The following is a 16,557-nucleotide window of genomic DNA, read 5'->3' on the forward strand; positions in this document are numbered from 1 at the left end:
GACCAACACTTTACACGTTGCGTTTATATTTTTTGCAGTGTACTATTGCTCAATTGCTGTCCTTTAGATGAGCCTCCAATTCAGTTAAGGCAGTGACCAGAAAACAAGCCATCGCTAAGTTACAATACACTCCATTAGAGGTATTGAATATCAACTCACCACCATGTCATGTGTTCATTTTAGGGATAGATGATTGTATTGCCATGATTCCAGATAACTGCTGATGCAGTCTTTTCTATCTCCCCCCCACGGCACGGCTCAGCTCCATATCACACAGCCTCTCTCTCTCTGAAGATATGGCCGCAATAAAATATGACAGGGGAATTAAACACAGACTGAAGAGGCTCTATTAGTTTCATGATCTGAAACCTACCCTTGCATGTGTTATTTGAATGTATATATCATCTTTATATGCTCTGGTGGGTGGTCTGATGACTCTTTTCATCCCCATGGTTCCTAAGAGGCCCATATCACACTATGAGGGATTGAATAAAAAGGCAAAATGACTGGGATCATAGTATGTTGCTACTGAACTGATAATGTGAGACATTAATAACAGGGGTTCTCTGGTATGTAACATCCCTAGCTCAATATCATTACACAAGCCTGGACAACATGCTGCTCTAACTGCTAGTAGAAAAGAAAAAGCACAATAATGTTAAAGTACACAGTGCTAGCGCTCAACCCAAGGGGACCCCAGAGAACCTATTAGTAACACTGCAGATAAAGAGAGCAGATTAGACCAATAACTCTACTCTGCCTCTGGCTAGCTATTTCAATTTCCACCAGAGAAGACTGTCCGGACGCTGGTGACATTATTACGAAAAATGATCTCCTTTCATTAACTGCTCTGTGATGAAATCTCCTGGTTGAAGTATTGCACATGGCCTTCAGATAAGAGAGGGCAGTGGTAGTGTTCAGAGATGATGATGCTGTAAACCATAAGTAACTTGTTATTGACAAAAAGAAGTCCATTGACAAAGGATTTCAAATGAACTATCAATAGTCTACATATACTACCTGACATTAGATTTAGCACATATACAGATAGATATTTCAAAGCTAATAGGTGACACTTCCCCACGTGCACCCAGTGATAAACAATGGCTGACTCCAGTCTCAGGTTAAACAGTTTCTTTCTTAAGTCTCACATTGCTGCTGCGTAACTTGATGCAGTTTCTGCTTCTCTCGTCCTACTTCCAAACAGAAACCCCTCTTGTGTGGGGAAACAGGCCATCCCTCCCTTCAGGGCAGGGTTAGCAGTCTGCAGGGCTAACTGTGAGTCTACCATTTTACCTTCAACCACTCCTGTACATTAGCTAATCACTGTGGCGCTGTTGTTTCCCTTTTAGGGGTTTGAAGAGTATAGGACATAGAAAAAGCACTCACCTTCCGTGCTCTTGGAGTGGTGAAGAATCCTTCGGTTCATCTCCTCCTTTTCACTCTTCAGCATGGAATTCTCCCTGTCCAGCTCCTCCACTCTCTATGAAATAGACAAAAAAAGAACAAGAGCTTGAATAAAATAAAGAAATAGAGACATTAGAAGGAGCTGGTTGGCCAGTTCAAGAGCAATTGATTTTGTTTGACCTATTTTCATTTGCTACTTCAATCCGCGGGGAACCTTGAAACACAATAGATGCTACATACTTTAAAGGTCCTCTACAAGTGACCAAAAAGTATTTTGTTTGTTTCTCTTTAAGTGACTTGAATCTGTAGTTCCTGTGTGTGGGGCTCTCATAGTGATGTCAGACAGAGCTAGAGAGCCAGGGACAGCCCCTGCATTGTGACAAAATGGCCGACTCGAAGAGAAGAGATTCAAAGGGCCAAAGAGGGGCGTCCATTACCACTGGGGCACTGCAAAAGCCCACACCCAATGTACATAACAATGTCTTTCTTAATTCCTGTCAGGAGGCCAAAACAATACAAAAATATATGCATTGTATCACTTTCAGGTCAGTAGGAGAACACTGATACCGTCCAATTAAATCCATTGTGAGATTGTTAGAGGAAATCCCTTGAGAATCAGGTGTTTTACATTCAGTAAAAACGTCGCTACAAGCATTTTCTGGAGCTACTCAGGCACTTAACGGCTGTTTACACCAACGCGTTTCAGACAGGAAGGTTTTGTTCATTCAACAGAAGGTTCAGTAGTCCAATAACTCTGAATGATGTAAATGAACAGAGAAAGATGGCAACCTGTCTGCTAATCAGAAAAAAAGTATGTCCTAGCTTGAGGTACTGCACAACTGTCATTCATCCTAGTTCATGTGGATGCAGAGGATTGCTCTCTTCAACACTTTGTTAACAAGCATACAAAATCCCAACTATTTGTATTTATTAGGGATCCCCATTAACTGCTGCCAAGGCAACATCTACTCTTCCTGGGGGAACATATTAAAGCACTTACATTACATATAAAACAAAAGATAAAACAGTGACAGCCTTGTAAAAAGAAAATATACTTTCGCCCCTTTAGTGATTGAAAGCTCACCTGTTCCAGTCCCATCTTCTCGTTGCTGTGCTTCTCCTCCAGCTTCTTCATGTGGGTGTGTGCTTCCTGGAGCTCAGCCCTGAGCTTCTCCAGCTCATCCTGAAGAGAGGTCAGCTGACTGCCGTCTCCCTGGCGACTGCGCATCATCTCCAGCTCCTTCTGCAGCTTGTTCACCTCTGAGCCCAGGGAGGCTTTGGCCACTACCAGCTGCTCATTCTGAGTCTTCAGATCGTTGGTCTGCACAGTGAGACAGGAGAGAGCTCTGGTTACTAATATGGGACATCAATTTCAAAAAAATCACATTTTAACATAATTTACAGACAGTTTAGTCTAGCTAAATGGTTTTAGCTGTGCAAAAATATGACTGCAAATGGAAACGAATATTGTGCCAAAATATTGTCCTTTCATTGAGCCTTCTTTGCATTATAGCACTCATTGTGTAGGCCACTAGCCTTATAGAACAGTGTACTTCTACAACGTGGGTAGAACCATGGTTCTTTGACTGTACCTGGTCATCCATCTTCCTCTGCAGCTGGACGATCTTGTTCTCCATGCCCGTGTTGAGCTTCTTCAGATGTTGAGCGGACCTCGCCTCAATCTTCAGCTGTTTCAGCTCCCGCTTGGCTCGCATGCGGCGGTAGGCACACTGGATGGTGATGGCGGCGTTCCGTGCCCGCCTGAACTTCCTCCTGGTGAGCCAGCCTCGGACATGCTTCTGGATGATCATGGCTTTGTGGTGCAGAAGGAACTGGGGAGGTGGAGAAGGGAGGTAGATAGCAGAGACAAGGAACCATTTATTATACTGTACAATCAATGTGATGGGAAATATGTAGGTAACTTCAGAATTCCCAGTCGGAGAAATTCTAGAGATCTCAATCCAAAGGGAATCTGGTGTATCTGAGAAGGCACCATAGAAGGCAGCATTTATGCAAGGTCCGCATGATCACATTCCATTTCAAATCGGAGGCACTTCGTCTCCAATTTTCAAGTCACACAAACTGGACAACAAGTCCAACACTGAGTCATCTTCTCAATGAACACTTTACTCCTGATAGATCGCTAATATGTTTCAATAAACCGTCATTCTGTTACCAAACTTTGCATCTGCAATGTTCTTAAAGAGTTTTTGTCAAATTTTCAGTGGATTTATTAAAAGTAGTCCTTGTGCAAAGAGTTGAATGATTTGTTTATCTTTGCAATCATTGGTGTTTGTTTGGTATACAGTTGAAGTCGGACATTTACATACACCTTAGCCAAATACATTTAAACTCAGTTTTTCACAATTCCTGACATTTAATTCCCTGTCTTAGGTCAGTTAGGATCACCACTTTATTTTAAGAATGTGAAATGTCACAACAATAGTAGAGAGATTTATTTATTTCAGCTTTTATTTCTTTCATCACATTCACAGTGGGTCAGAAGTTTACATACACTCAATTAGTATTTGGTAGCATTGAATTTAAATTGTTTAACTTGGGTCAACCAATTTAGGTAGTCTTCCACAAGCTTCCCACAATAAATTGGGTGAATGTTGGCCCATTCCTCCTGACAGAGCTGGTGTAACTGAGTCAGGTTTGTAGGCCTCCTTGCTCGCACACACTATTTCAGTTCTGCCCCAAAATTTTCAATTGGATTGAGGTCAGGGCTTTGTGATGGCCACTCCAATACCTTGACTTTGTTGTCCTTAAGCCATTTTGCCACGACTTTGGAAGAATGCTTGGGGTCATTGTCCATTTGGAAGACCCATTTGCAACCAAGCTTTAACTTCCTGGCTGATGTCTTGAGATGTTGCTTCAATATATGCACATAATTGTCCCTCCTCATGATGCCATCTATTTTGTGAAGTGCACCAGTCCCTCCTGGAGCAAAGCACCCCCACAACATGATGAAGCACCTCCGTGCTTCACGGTTGGGATGGTGATCTTCGGCTTGCAAGCCTCCCCCTTTTTCCTCCAAACATAACGATGGTCATTATGGCCAAACAGTTCTATTTTTGTTTCATCAGACCAGAGAACATTTATTAAAAAGTATGATCTTTGTCCTCATGTACAGTTGCAAACCGTCTGGTTTTTTCTATGGCGGTTTTGGTGCAGTGGCTTCTTCCTTGCAGATCGACCTTTCCAAGTTATGCCGATATAGGACTCGTTTTATTGTGGATATAGATACTTTTGTACTTGTTTCCTCCAGCATCTTCACAAGGTCCTTTGCTGCTGTTCTGTGATTGATTTGCACTTTTCGCACCAAAGTACGCTAATCTCTAGGAGACAGAACACGTCTCCTTCCTCAGCGATATGACGGCTATGTGGTCCCATGGTGTTTATACTTGTGTACGATTGCTTGTACAGATGAACGTGGTACTTTCAGGCGTTTGGAAATTGCTCCCAAGGATTAACCAGACTTGTGGAGGTCTACAATTTTCAGATTTCTTTTTATTTTCCCATGATGTCAAGCAAAGAGGCACTGAGTTTGAAGGTAGGCATTGACATACATCCACAGGTACACCTCCAATTGACTCAAATGATGTCAATTAGCCTATCAGAAGCTTCTAAAGCCATGACATCATTTTCAGCTTGGAAAATTCCAGTTTATAGGCACAGTCAACTTAGTGTATGTAAAATTCTGACCCACTGGAATTATGATATAATTAATTATAAGTGAAATAATCTGTCTGTAAACAATTGTTGGAAAAATGACTTGTGTCATGCAGAAAGTAGATGTCCTAAACTGACTTGCCAAAACTATAGTTTGTTAACAAGACATTTGTGGAATGGTTGAAATAATTACTCCAACCTAAGTGTATGTAAACTTCCGACTTCAACTGTACATTTTAAAGTGAAAAATTGTATCAGCATCATTATTTTACGGTGGAATTGCCAATACAAAACCTAGGAAAAAGAAGGTGAAAAGGTGAGCCAGTGACATGACAGGCAGTGTTGTGGTTGTAGTACCTCCTGGAAGATCCTGCGCGTTAACATGCCCCTGGTAAAGGCCTGGATGGTGACAACAGCCTGTCTCACTCTTAGATAGTCCCTCCGCTCTCTGACCATACGATACTGCTTCTGGAAGATCAGAGCAGCGCGGGTTAGACGCAGCTGCTCCGCATACCTGAGACAGACGGGAGAGAAAGACGGCAAGAAGAGGAGGAAATAAGTTACTGGCACTGATATAGCCATTTGGGATAAGTGATTCATGACGCTTTTTGTGTGATTTATCAAGAAAAATACAATTATTTGCTGCTTTGTTAGTGTAACAGAATGTAGTGTTTCTACTCTCACCGGCGGGCCATGTATCCACGGCCATATCTCTGCAGGTTGATGGCGGACTTCCGGATCTTCTGGTAGCGGACCCTCTGCAGCCAGCCTCGCACCGTCTTCTGGATCTTGATGCAGGCGGAGCGGAACTTGTCTGCCCTCAGCTTCTCCAGGTAGGCCACTTGGCCTGCTCTGAAGAAGATCTTGGTCTTACCAAACTGGAACTTGTCTGGGTCCTGGTGAGAGAGAAAGACAGCTCCATTTGTTTCCATGAATTAATTAACTTCAGTTCAATCAACGGAGCATCAAGGCAGTTACATCAGTGGGCATGACCAAACACAAGGTTAATTAGTTTCCACCCAGCTAAGAAATCCATTACATACTGTCCAATGTCCAAAGACATTTATTAACCTGAATAAACTCCATATTCTCTTGCTCATGTACTGAGATGGAGAAAAGCAAGAAGCCAAGAGAATACCTCCCAGACTGCGCATACTTAATTCTCCATCATTCCTAAAGAGCACAGCACTATTCCTCCATCAGGACTGAAACTCATGGTCTGCCTTTTTACATCTCCATTCCCCAGGTTATACATTCAAAGCTGTTTCCTCCCAACACTGGATAAGTTAACATATACTGTAACAGACATGCAGTAGGTTCTATAATATAACGATGGACGGCTCCTGAAGGAGTTAGGGAGCTCTGTTGAAAAGAACAACATCCTTCAACCAGGGTAGGAACAAAAGTAATCCAAGAGAGATATCTTCAGACATTCGTACATTTCCTCTCCCATCTTGATTGGGGCTTCTGGGGGCTGAAACAACTCTTTCTTACCTTGACCAGGGTCTCCAGCAGGTTCCTGCACACCAGCTTCTTGTCTCCAATGGTCATATCTGACTTCTTCATGAGGACTCTGTATCTGTTGAAGAAGTCTGGGTACGTCCACCTGGAATCACATAGGACTGGCTGAGAATCAAATATATCAGAAAAATATCTGTTTTAAAATCCTTAGGAGTCAATTGACAATCTAATTAAGATAATAAAAACGTCTCCATCAAAATCAGTCTCTCACTAACACAAGGGTGATTTCCGTTTTGCTCCACAACACACCACAAGTGTCACGGGCCTCATCTGAAGGTAACCTGGTACCGGTTTTAAAAGATTTATGAAAGTAGTTTTGTACCAACAAAAAAGGGGTTAATTAAATGTGTGTCCAAAAAAAGCATATATTTCATCAGCTTCCTTATAACTCCTAAGAGTAGGACAGATACTTCAAAACCTTATTTCTTCTGATACATTTTTTCACTGTCTTTTTTGCCATTTATGAACATCTTAGTCAATGTATTTAGGCTATAGTAGTAAAATTCTATATTTTATCAAATCATTTTTCAATATATATTTTTGATACCTATACAATAGGTGTCCTAAAATTCTAAATAAAATATCTAACTGATCCATGGTATGACCATCTTAAAAAATTATATATGCTAGCTTAGTAAATCCCAGTGGCGTATTGCTCTCCTCCTGTTCTCCCTCAGGGAAGCACGCATCTCATGAGAGACGGAATTCAATTTCACCCCTGCTTAGGAGATCGGGAAAGCCCATTACATCACAGAGAAGTACCTTAACAATCACATTCTGATGTCATTCTATTGTAATATATAGAATAATAATATATGCCATTTAGCAAACACTTATCTTAAGCGACTTACAGATTTGCATGCATAATTCTTGGGGGGTGGCCCCAGCGGGAATCAAACCCAGGCCCCTTGGCATTGCAAGCGCCATGCTCTACCAACTGAGCCACAAAGCACTACAACTCAGTTCTGTGCTTCGACTATCGCAACCAGCAGAGAGCGTAACAGTAGTGCTCTGTGTATGAGAAGCATCTTACCTTGATGGGTACCCAGCAGCACTGATGCGGATGGTCTCCAGGACTCCACATGCTCTCAGTTGCTGCACAGCTCTCCTAGACTCAAACCTGCAACAAAGACGGGAACAAAATAAGTTTTGTTTTCAGTTTAGATTTATTCATTGAACCATTTTAAAAACAAACACATACATTTAAAAAAAAATATACATGTAAATGAGTAAAATCATCAAGGATAACACAAAGTCTAACTTATTTCCATTGTGATCCTCTTGTGACAAGATGGCTCGGGAAAGATCAGCAAAACGGTTTTACACTGTATGCAGCGAACACTAACACAAAGAAAACTTATACAAAGTTTCTAGATTGTTCCACCATCACAATGAAAACCCACTTGCATTCTGGGAAGAGGGTTAGTTACAATACACAGACAAGTAAAAGCTGTTCCTCTCTTCCTACCTGAGCTTAAACTTCTCTTTCAGCATTGTGCACATCTCCATTAGGTAGAAGACAGAGACATTGAGAGGATGTGAATGTTAGTCGGCTCAGTGCTGCCTTGGCAGACTGACTGTGTTTCCTTACATACAGCCTTCAGTATGTTTGCTACAGTCCAGCTACAGCATGTGACTCACGCAGGCACACCATTCGATTTAGAGACCTTCAATAGGCCCTTGTGCTGAAAAATGCGTCAAGAAGATGCCAACATAATCTGACCTCTGCTTCTTTCTTGTTATTCTGAAGTAAACATTCTGTCTACAATGTGTGCTGTTTAAGAACGATACACTTCCTAAACCGAACATCTCAAATCAAAAGCCTGTGGGTATCTGCATTGACAACATCCCATCTTACATAGGTCATTGCATTTATTATATTTAGTGTTTTCTCAGGAGTTAGGATATATAGTGTGCTGGTTTAAATGTCCCATTCTACCCTGCTTATCAAGACAAAATTGATTATTGAGTCTTTATTTTGGATGAGAGTTTCCAGTAATAGTCAACATGGTTGTGCCAGGGTGAGCAAAAGAAACATGTATGATTAAGATTAAAGGTAGACTCAGCGATATGGCATAGATGCAGAAAGTAAACAGCATAGCGGGCCAATTTCCACAACAACTAAGAGCTTTGAAGCGTGATGCTCAACTTCTCAGCTGTTTTGGGTCCAATAGCTACCACACTGTGAACAGCATGAAGCGAACCTGTGCACATGTGCAGATACTGTGTGACTGTGTGAGAGCAAAGTCTTGCATCTTGCTCATCTCAATATCTGCGGTGCTGCTCGTGGTGATGTCATTTCACAGAGTCTACCTTTAAGACGAAGATCACTTCATACGTCAACTGTACCAAGGTCCAACCAAAATGTAACTCCCGCTTCATCCCAACCCCTCCCAAAGACACACACTGGGTGCCCATGGAGCAGTTGTTGTGGGGGGCACAACGACAGGCAATGGCATCTTTGATATCAGATACCCTCTGGTTGCTAGCTCACTTCAACAGATTTTCCCCATCGAAACCCGGGATTCAATCTGGCAACCCTCTGTTTACTGGCTCACCCCTCGCTAGGCTACCTGCCACCCCAGAGTTTGCACAGTGCTGAAGGGGACTTGAGAGTTACTCAACAAGAGAGAGAGAATCAGTACCTCAGGCTACACTAGGGCGAAGGCAACCAAAGAAAAAACACAGCATGCACACCCAGGTGATGTCGCTCTGTCTCTCGCACACAATAATCTCTACTGACTGTCTTTCCACCTGACTACATGCATGTTCTTTAGAGTTCTATTACATATGGAAATATTACCTCACCATGACCGTACCACATGTTTCTTAAGCTGTGGGAGACCACAGGCTTATAGATCTGATTAGGGAAGGGAGTCAAGGTATGAATATTTACTCACGAGAATGCCTCCTTCTCATCATTAGGCTTGATGCAACGCACATAGTGGGGGGTGGTGGCATTCAGGGTCTCCATGAGAAGCTGCAGGGAGCTACGGAACTACAGTAAACAAACACAGAAGGGGATGAGAATTGCCGCAAACGAGTTCAACATCTACGATGGGGAAAGTTCATACTCCCCAAAAATGTTCAAAATACAGACTTGTTATGTCATTGCTTTCTATTGAAAGGTTCAATACCCTCTTTAGAAATGCACTATGACAATGGCACAGACAGACTCCTGCCCAAAGGCACGTTGATTGAACTCAGGCCTCATAGTGTCAGAGGGGATGCTAACCTGGTGGCCCACGGTTTTCCTATGCTCCTTGTTGGGGACTTTGGGTGTTGGTTTGGACGCTCGCACGTTGACCCTGGAGGACTTGCTGGAGGAAGATGTGGAAATGCTGCTGTCTTTATTAGTGTCCTGGAACAGATCTGCCATGAGCTGGAACTGGGAGATGGGGGACAAGTTAATCACATGAATCATTCATATGTTTAGCAGCGGGTTTCATCCAAACAACTTATCATAAAACAGATTCTATTATAACCCATTTTACAGCTGGATAACAAAATCAAATCCCCAAACCACACCAAAAGTGGTGTGAAATTTCTACAAACGTCTTTTTCATAAGATACAAATTGTGCTATACTGCAGGATCCAGTGAAATAGCAGTGTGTGTTAAAGAACACTGATGAGACAACAGTAGTGAAGAGCATGAATGGACGGAACGTCAATAAACCAGCGTTCAGTGTTCAATTAGGACCATTCTGTAATTACATCTCCTCAGCAGAACCAGTGAAGGGGACCAACCAAGCAGCAGCATCACATCTGATCATGACAGATAGAGGTGTACGCAGAGGGAATACTGATAATGGCTCATACATATTCCTGTCACAGATACGGCTGGTGTGACAAGACTAATGATACAATCCAGTCCCACATTACATACCGATAACTATTCTCTCATACTCCTCTCAGCCAAACTTGCCAAGAGTGTTTCATTCTGACATGAACATTAACGTTCTTCAGGAAAATGTTTCCTTCATAGCTTTGTAAAAAAAAAAGAAGCTCTCTGTAAGCTGGATTGTATTTATGGTCCTTCTATGAAGATTCATGGAGATTCCTTGCTCCATCCTTCTCCTCAGGCTTGGGGCTTGAGTTAGCAGGGCTGTCAGGCTGTGAGATATTACAGTAATGGTCCATTGTGGAAAGTATTATCAGCTGGAGGAAGTTTCATGACCCTCACGAGTCCTTTAAGGCTCCACTCTGTTGACAGATTTCTCTGTCACTGTCATCCTCAGCTAGATATGAGAGTTTAATGAGCTCGGGCCTCAGAGACGACTATGGTGCAAAACTCACACAAGAAAGATAACTGAAATGACAGGTATAGAGACAGAAATGCAGTACAGGATATTTTACAATATTGAGACTGCCATCACCAGGGGTGGACCTATTATGTCTTCATCACTGCTTTTGTTTAGCAAACCTTGACTGCATCTGAAATGTATTTGTTCTATTCAGTCCTTCTGATACTCCTCCGTGCTGTTCAACAGAGCTTGGTGTCTTTCTGATAGAAAATTGATTTGTTTCCACAGACAATATGCTTTTAGGCAGAACATTAAATCTCTCCTTGCCTCTCAATATTCCCTCTCATTTACATGCTCTTAATGGCTGTTTCATTAGTAATGCTGAGGAGAGGACATTAGGAGAGAGGAAGTCAAGATGAAAGAAAGTGCTGAATACTAACACCAGATGAAGGGAACTAAAGTTGGTATTTGTCCCAAAGAGAGTGAGTGGCAGTGGGGGTGTGAAAGTTAACTGAAATGAACTGAACTCAAATGAATGAGAAAGTTCTCTCACGTCACCCCGCTCCTCCGCTCTCTCCACTGGCTTCCAGTTGAAGCTCGCATCCGCTACAAGACCATGGTGCTTGCCTACGGAGCTGTGAGGGGAACGGCACCGCAGTACCTCCAGGCTCTGATCAGGCCCTACACCCAAACAAGGGCACTGCGTTCATCCACCTCTGGCCTGCTCGCCTCCCTACCACTGAGGAAGTACAGTTCCCGCTCAGCCCAGTCAAAACTGTTCGCTGCTCTGGCCCACCAATGGTGGAACAAACTCCCTCACGACGCCAGGACAGCGGAGTCAATCACCACCTTCCGGAGACACCTGATACCCCACCTCTTTAAGGAATACCTAGGATAGGATAAGTAATCCTTCTCACCCCCCTTAAATGATTTAGATGCACTATTGTAAAGTGGCTGTTCCACTGGATGTCATAAGGTGAATTCACCAATTTGTAAGTCGCTCTGGATAAGAGCGTCTGCCAAATGACTTAAATGTAATGTAAATGTGAAAGCCAATGCAAAATTGGTTTATATCGCAAAGGTCCTGCAGAGAACATATGCTGAAGTTAGGTTCCAATCCAGCAGTTTGAGTTAAGGCTTGGAGAGGCAGGAGTCAGAGGACATCAGAAAGAGTGTGTGTATGTGTGTTGTGATTGTGACAGTTCATCTGCAATATAGTAGAATGTTAATATAACTGCTTAATTAACATTCAATGTATTTCAAATTAGAGTGTAAAGCAGGATTTAAAACTAGGATTCATGTGAAGTGTTGACAAGTTGTCAGCCTGGCTTTAAACAACAACTTTATCTGATAGGAGCTATACTTCCCAGAATAGGAACCTGTGAAACGCTTTCAACTTGCTTCTTTCTAAATCATGTAACTTATTTGCGTAGTTACACTCTGTCCCAAAACTGAAGCCTCTTTAAGCAGTAAACTAATTTGGTAAAAGCTTTACAGCGCTGCTTTTCCAAGTCCATAAACACACTGCCCAAGTCCATAAATGCAGTAAAAGCCAAAGGGTTGGATGTTAAATCAGGTAAAGCTTAAAAATAGACTTCTTTCTCCAGTTAAGTGGGCAGTGTGTTTAGAGTGAGAGGTGTCCACTATATGATATAGGAAATAAGCAGGAGTATTATTATGGCTGTGATATTGTGCTCGTAGCGTAAGGGATATTATTCTATCTCACCTTGCTGGCCTTCAGAATGTTAATCTGTTCCTCGTAGACAGTGTCTCTGTTCTTCTCCAGGAACCCGTCACACTGGTACTCAACCTGCCAGGGGACAGAGGTAGACATAATGGACTGCACTTATAGAAATATACAGTACATCTAAATACAGCGACAACTAAATAAGCAAACGTTTAATCAACTATGGTAATTACAGTGCCTTCAGAAAGTATTCATACCCCTGACTTACTTCACATTTTGTTGTGTTACAGCCTGAATTCAAAATGGATCAAATATTTTTGTTCCATCACCCATCTGCACTCAATACCCCATAATGATAAAGTGAAAACTTGTTTTTTAGAAATGTTTGCAAATGTATTGAAAATTAAATACAGAAATATCTCATTTACATAAGTATTCACACCCCTGAGTCAATACATGTTAGAATAATCTCTGGCAGTGATTACAGCTGTGAGACTTTCTGGGTAACTCTAAGAGCTTTGAACACCTGGATGGTACAATATTTGCACATAATTTTTTTTAATTCTTCAAGCTCTGTCAAATTGGTTGTTGATAATAGCTGGACAGCCATTTTCAAGTCTTGCCATAGATTTTCAAGTTTTAGGTTATGTTCCTGCTGAAAGGTGAATTTGTCTCTCAGTGTCTGTTGAAATGCAGACTTAATTAGATTTTCCTCTAGGACTGTGCCTGTGCTTAGCTCTATTCCATTTCTTTTTATCCCCCCCAAAATCCCTAGTCCTTGCCAATGTCAAGCATACCCATAACATGATGCAGCCACCACCATACTTGAAAATGTGAAGTGCGGTACTCAGGGATGTGTTGTGTTGGATTTGCCCCAAACAAATTCAGGACATGAAAAGGCCATTTTATTTTTTGCAGTTTTACTTTAGTGCCTCATTGCAAACAGGAGGCATGTTTTGGAATATTTTTATTCTGTACAGGCTTCCTTCTTTCACTCTGTCATTTAGGTTAGTATTGTGGAGTAACTACAATGTTGTTGATCCATCCTCAGTTTTATATCACAGCCATTAATCTCTGTTTTAAAGTCACCATTGGCCTCTTATTTTTTGACGTTTGAAGCACATTTTTACTCCTGAACTTATTTAGGCTTGACATAACGATTGAACACTTTTTGACTCAAGAAATGTCAGGTTTTAAATTGTCATTCATTTGTAAACATTTCTAAAAACATAATTCCACTTTGACATTATGGAGTATTATATGTAGGCCAGTGACACAAAATCAACATTTAATCCATATTAAATTCAGGCTGTAACACAACAAAATGTGGAAATAGCGAAGGCGTGTGAATACTTTCTGAAGGCACCATTTGTACAATTATGGACTCTGGATGGTTGTTGGGTCAAATCGCAAAAGACCCACACAATCCTGCTGTTGGGCCCTTCAGCAAGCCACTTACAGGAACTGAAATTGATTAACTAACTAAACAACCAGCTGTATATCAAATTATTTAATGTATGATGCAGTTTAAACAGAAGCATTTGCTGAGAACAGAAAATGATGAACCAGATTAGTTTATATTCTGAGTTTATGAAAGTGTTCATTCAGATGTTGAGTAACATGGGGAAATGAGTACAGGCATTGATTGTAAGGAGATCCCTCTCAGTCAGAGTCTATCGTCGTTCCCATTTGTCTGTCCATCAGCAGCCCCAGCCTCCAGGCCAGTCCGGTCTAACACTTTACCCTAGCTCTCTCCTCTTTCTCACATAGGGTTGCAGGTTGTTCTCATTATACCAGGATGTGAGATAGAAAGAGCAGTGAGTGAATGTAGGTCCTATACGTTTTCACTTGGAGAGAGTTAGAGGAAGAGAAACACCCTAAGGGAATCGGTTTAACGCCACCTTAACAGAGGAGAGCTGGGGACATCCTCTCTACATTAACAGGATTCTCATATACCTCGTTTGTCATGGAAATTACCATGTTAAATAAAGGACAACGCTATGGCTGCCTGCCTTTCATCTATTTACTCGACCAACATTTGGCATCAGATACACAGCCAGCACTTCACTGGGGAAGTCTGTATTTAAAGTGCTAGCTCCTCTAAGTAGGGGCTAGTGTTGCTCTCTGAGTTAATTAGAGCTTGTGTTATAATGAGGAGCGGAGACACTGTAGGGCCACTGAGCTCACTCACACCAACAATATACTTACACCAACACTATACAGTACTCACACCAACAATATACTTACACCAACACTATACAGTACTCACACCAACATTATATAGTACTCACACCAACAATATACTTACACCAACACTATACAGTACTCACACCAACACTATATTAAACCAACACTATACAGTACTCACACCAACACTATATTAAACCAACACTATACAGTACTCACACCAACAATATACTTACACCAACACTATACAGTACTCACACCAACATTATATAGTACTCACACCAACAATATACTTACACCAACACTATACAGTACTCACACCAACACTATATTAAACCAACACTATACAGTACTCACACCAACAATATACTTACACCAACACTATATAGTACTCACACCAACACTACACAGTAGTCACACCAACACTATACTTACACCAACACAACATAGTAGTCACCCCAACACTATATTACACCATCACTACACAGTAGTCACACCAACACTACACAGTAGTCACACCAACACTATATTACACCAACACTATACAGTACTCACACCAACACTATTTAGTACACACCAACACTATATAGTACACACCAACACTATACTTACACCAACACCACACAGTAGTCATACCAACACTATACTTACACCAACAATACACAGTACTCACACCAACATTATATTACACCAATACTATACAGTACTTACACCAAAACTATATTACACCAACACTATACAGTACTCACACCAACACTATACTACACCAATACTATACAGTACTCACACCAACACTATATTACACCAATACTATACAGTACTCACACCAACACTATATTACACCCACACTATACAGTACTCACACCAACACTATACAGTACTCAGACCAACACTATATTACACCAACACTATACAGTACACACACCAACACTATATTACACCAACCCTACACGGTAGTCACACCAACACTATACTTACACCAACACTACACAGTAGTCACACCAACACTATATTACACTAACACTACACAGTAATCACACCAACACTATATTACACCAACGCTATACAGTAATCACACCAACACTATATTACACCAACACTACACAGTACTCACACCAAAAATATATTAAATGAACACTACACAGTAATCACACCAACACTATATTACACCAACACTAAACAGTACTCACACCCACACTATATTACACCAACACTATACAGTACTCACACCCACACTATACAGTACTCACACCAACACTATACAGTACTCACACCAACACTATACTTACACCAACACTACACAGTAGTCACACCAACACTATATTACACCAACACTACTCACACCCACACTATATTACACCAACACTAAACAGTACTCACACCCACACTATATTACACCAACACTATGCAGTACTCACACCCACACTATACAGTACTCACACCAACACTATACAGTACTCACACCAACACTATACTTACACCAACACTACACAGTAGTCACACCAACACTATATTACACCAACACTACACAGTACTCACACCCACACTATATTACACAAACACTATACAGTACTCACACCCACACTATACAGTACTCACACCAACACTATACAGTACTCACACCAACACTATACAGTACTCACACCAACACTGTACTTACACCAACACCATACAGTAATCACATCAACACTATATTACACCAACACTATACAGTACTCACACCCACACTATACAGTACTCACACCTACACTATACTCACACCAACACTGAAGCAGTTTGGTTTAAATACATTACCTTGCTTAAAGGGTCAATCTGCAGTTGAAACAATAACAAAC

The 16,557-nt window shown here is 41.4% G+C and overlaps 1 protein-coding gene across 3 annotated transcripts in view; it reads right to left on the reverse strand.

The window, feature by feature from the left end:
• LOC135548287 (unconventional myosin-Vb-like) overlaps positions 1-16,557 on the reverse strand; it is a 73,298-nt gene that overhangs the window by 22,421 nt on the left and 34,320 nt on the right. For all 3 annotated transcript variants that reach the window (XM_064977733.1, XM_064977735.1, XM_064977734.1), the window contains exons 14-23: positions 12,575-12,658; positions 9,839-9,991; positions 9,504-9,601; positions 7,637-7,723; positions 6,577-6,688; positions 5,767-5,978; positions 5,440-5,596; positions 3,000-3,239; positions 2,492-2,728; positions 1,390-1,483 (exon numbers count right to left, since the gene is read on the reverse strand). In XM_064977733.1, the coding sequence (XP_064833805.1) occupies positions 1,390-1,483; positions 2,492-2,728; positions 3,000-3,239; positions 5,440-5,596; positions 5,767-5,978; positions 6,577-6,688; positions 7,637-7,723; positions 9,504-9,601; positions 9,839-9,991; positions 12,575-12,658 (1,474 nt within the window). The remainder of the gene's footprint in view (positions 1-1,389; positions 1,484-2,491; positions 2,729-2,999; positions 3,240-5,439; positions 5,597-5,766; positions 5,979-6,576; positions 6,689-7,636; positions 7,724-9,503; positions 9,602-9,838; positions 9,992-12,574; positions 12,659-16,557) is intronic.

The sequence above is a fragment of the Oncorhynchus masou genome, chromosome 11 (assembly GCF_036934945.1).
Source record: "Oncorhynchus masou masou isolate Uvic2021 chromosome 11, UVic_Omas_1.1, whole genome shotgun sequence".
NCBI lineage: Eukaryota > Metazoa > Chordata > Actinopteri > Salmoniformes > Salmonidae > Oncorhynchus > Oncorhynchus masou.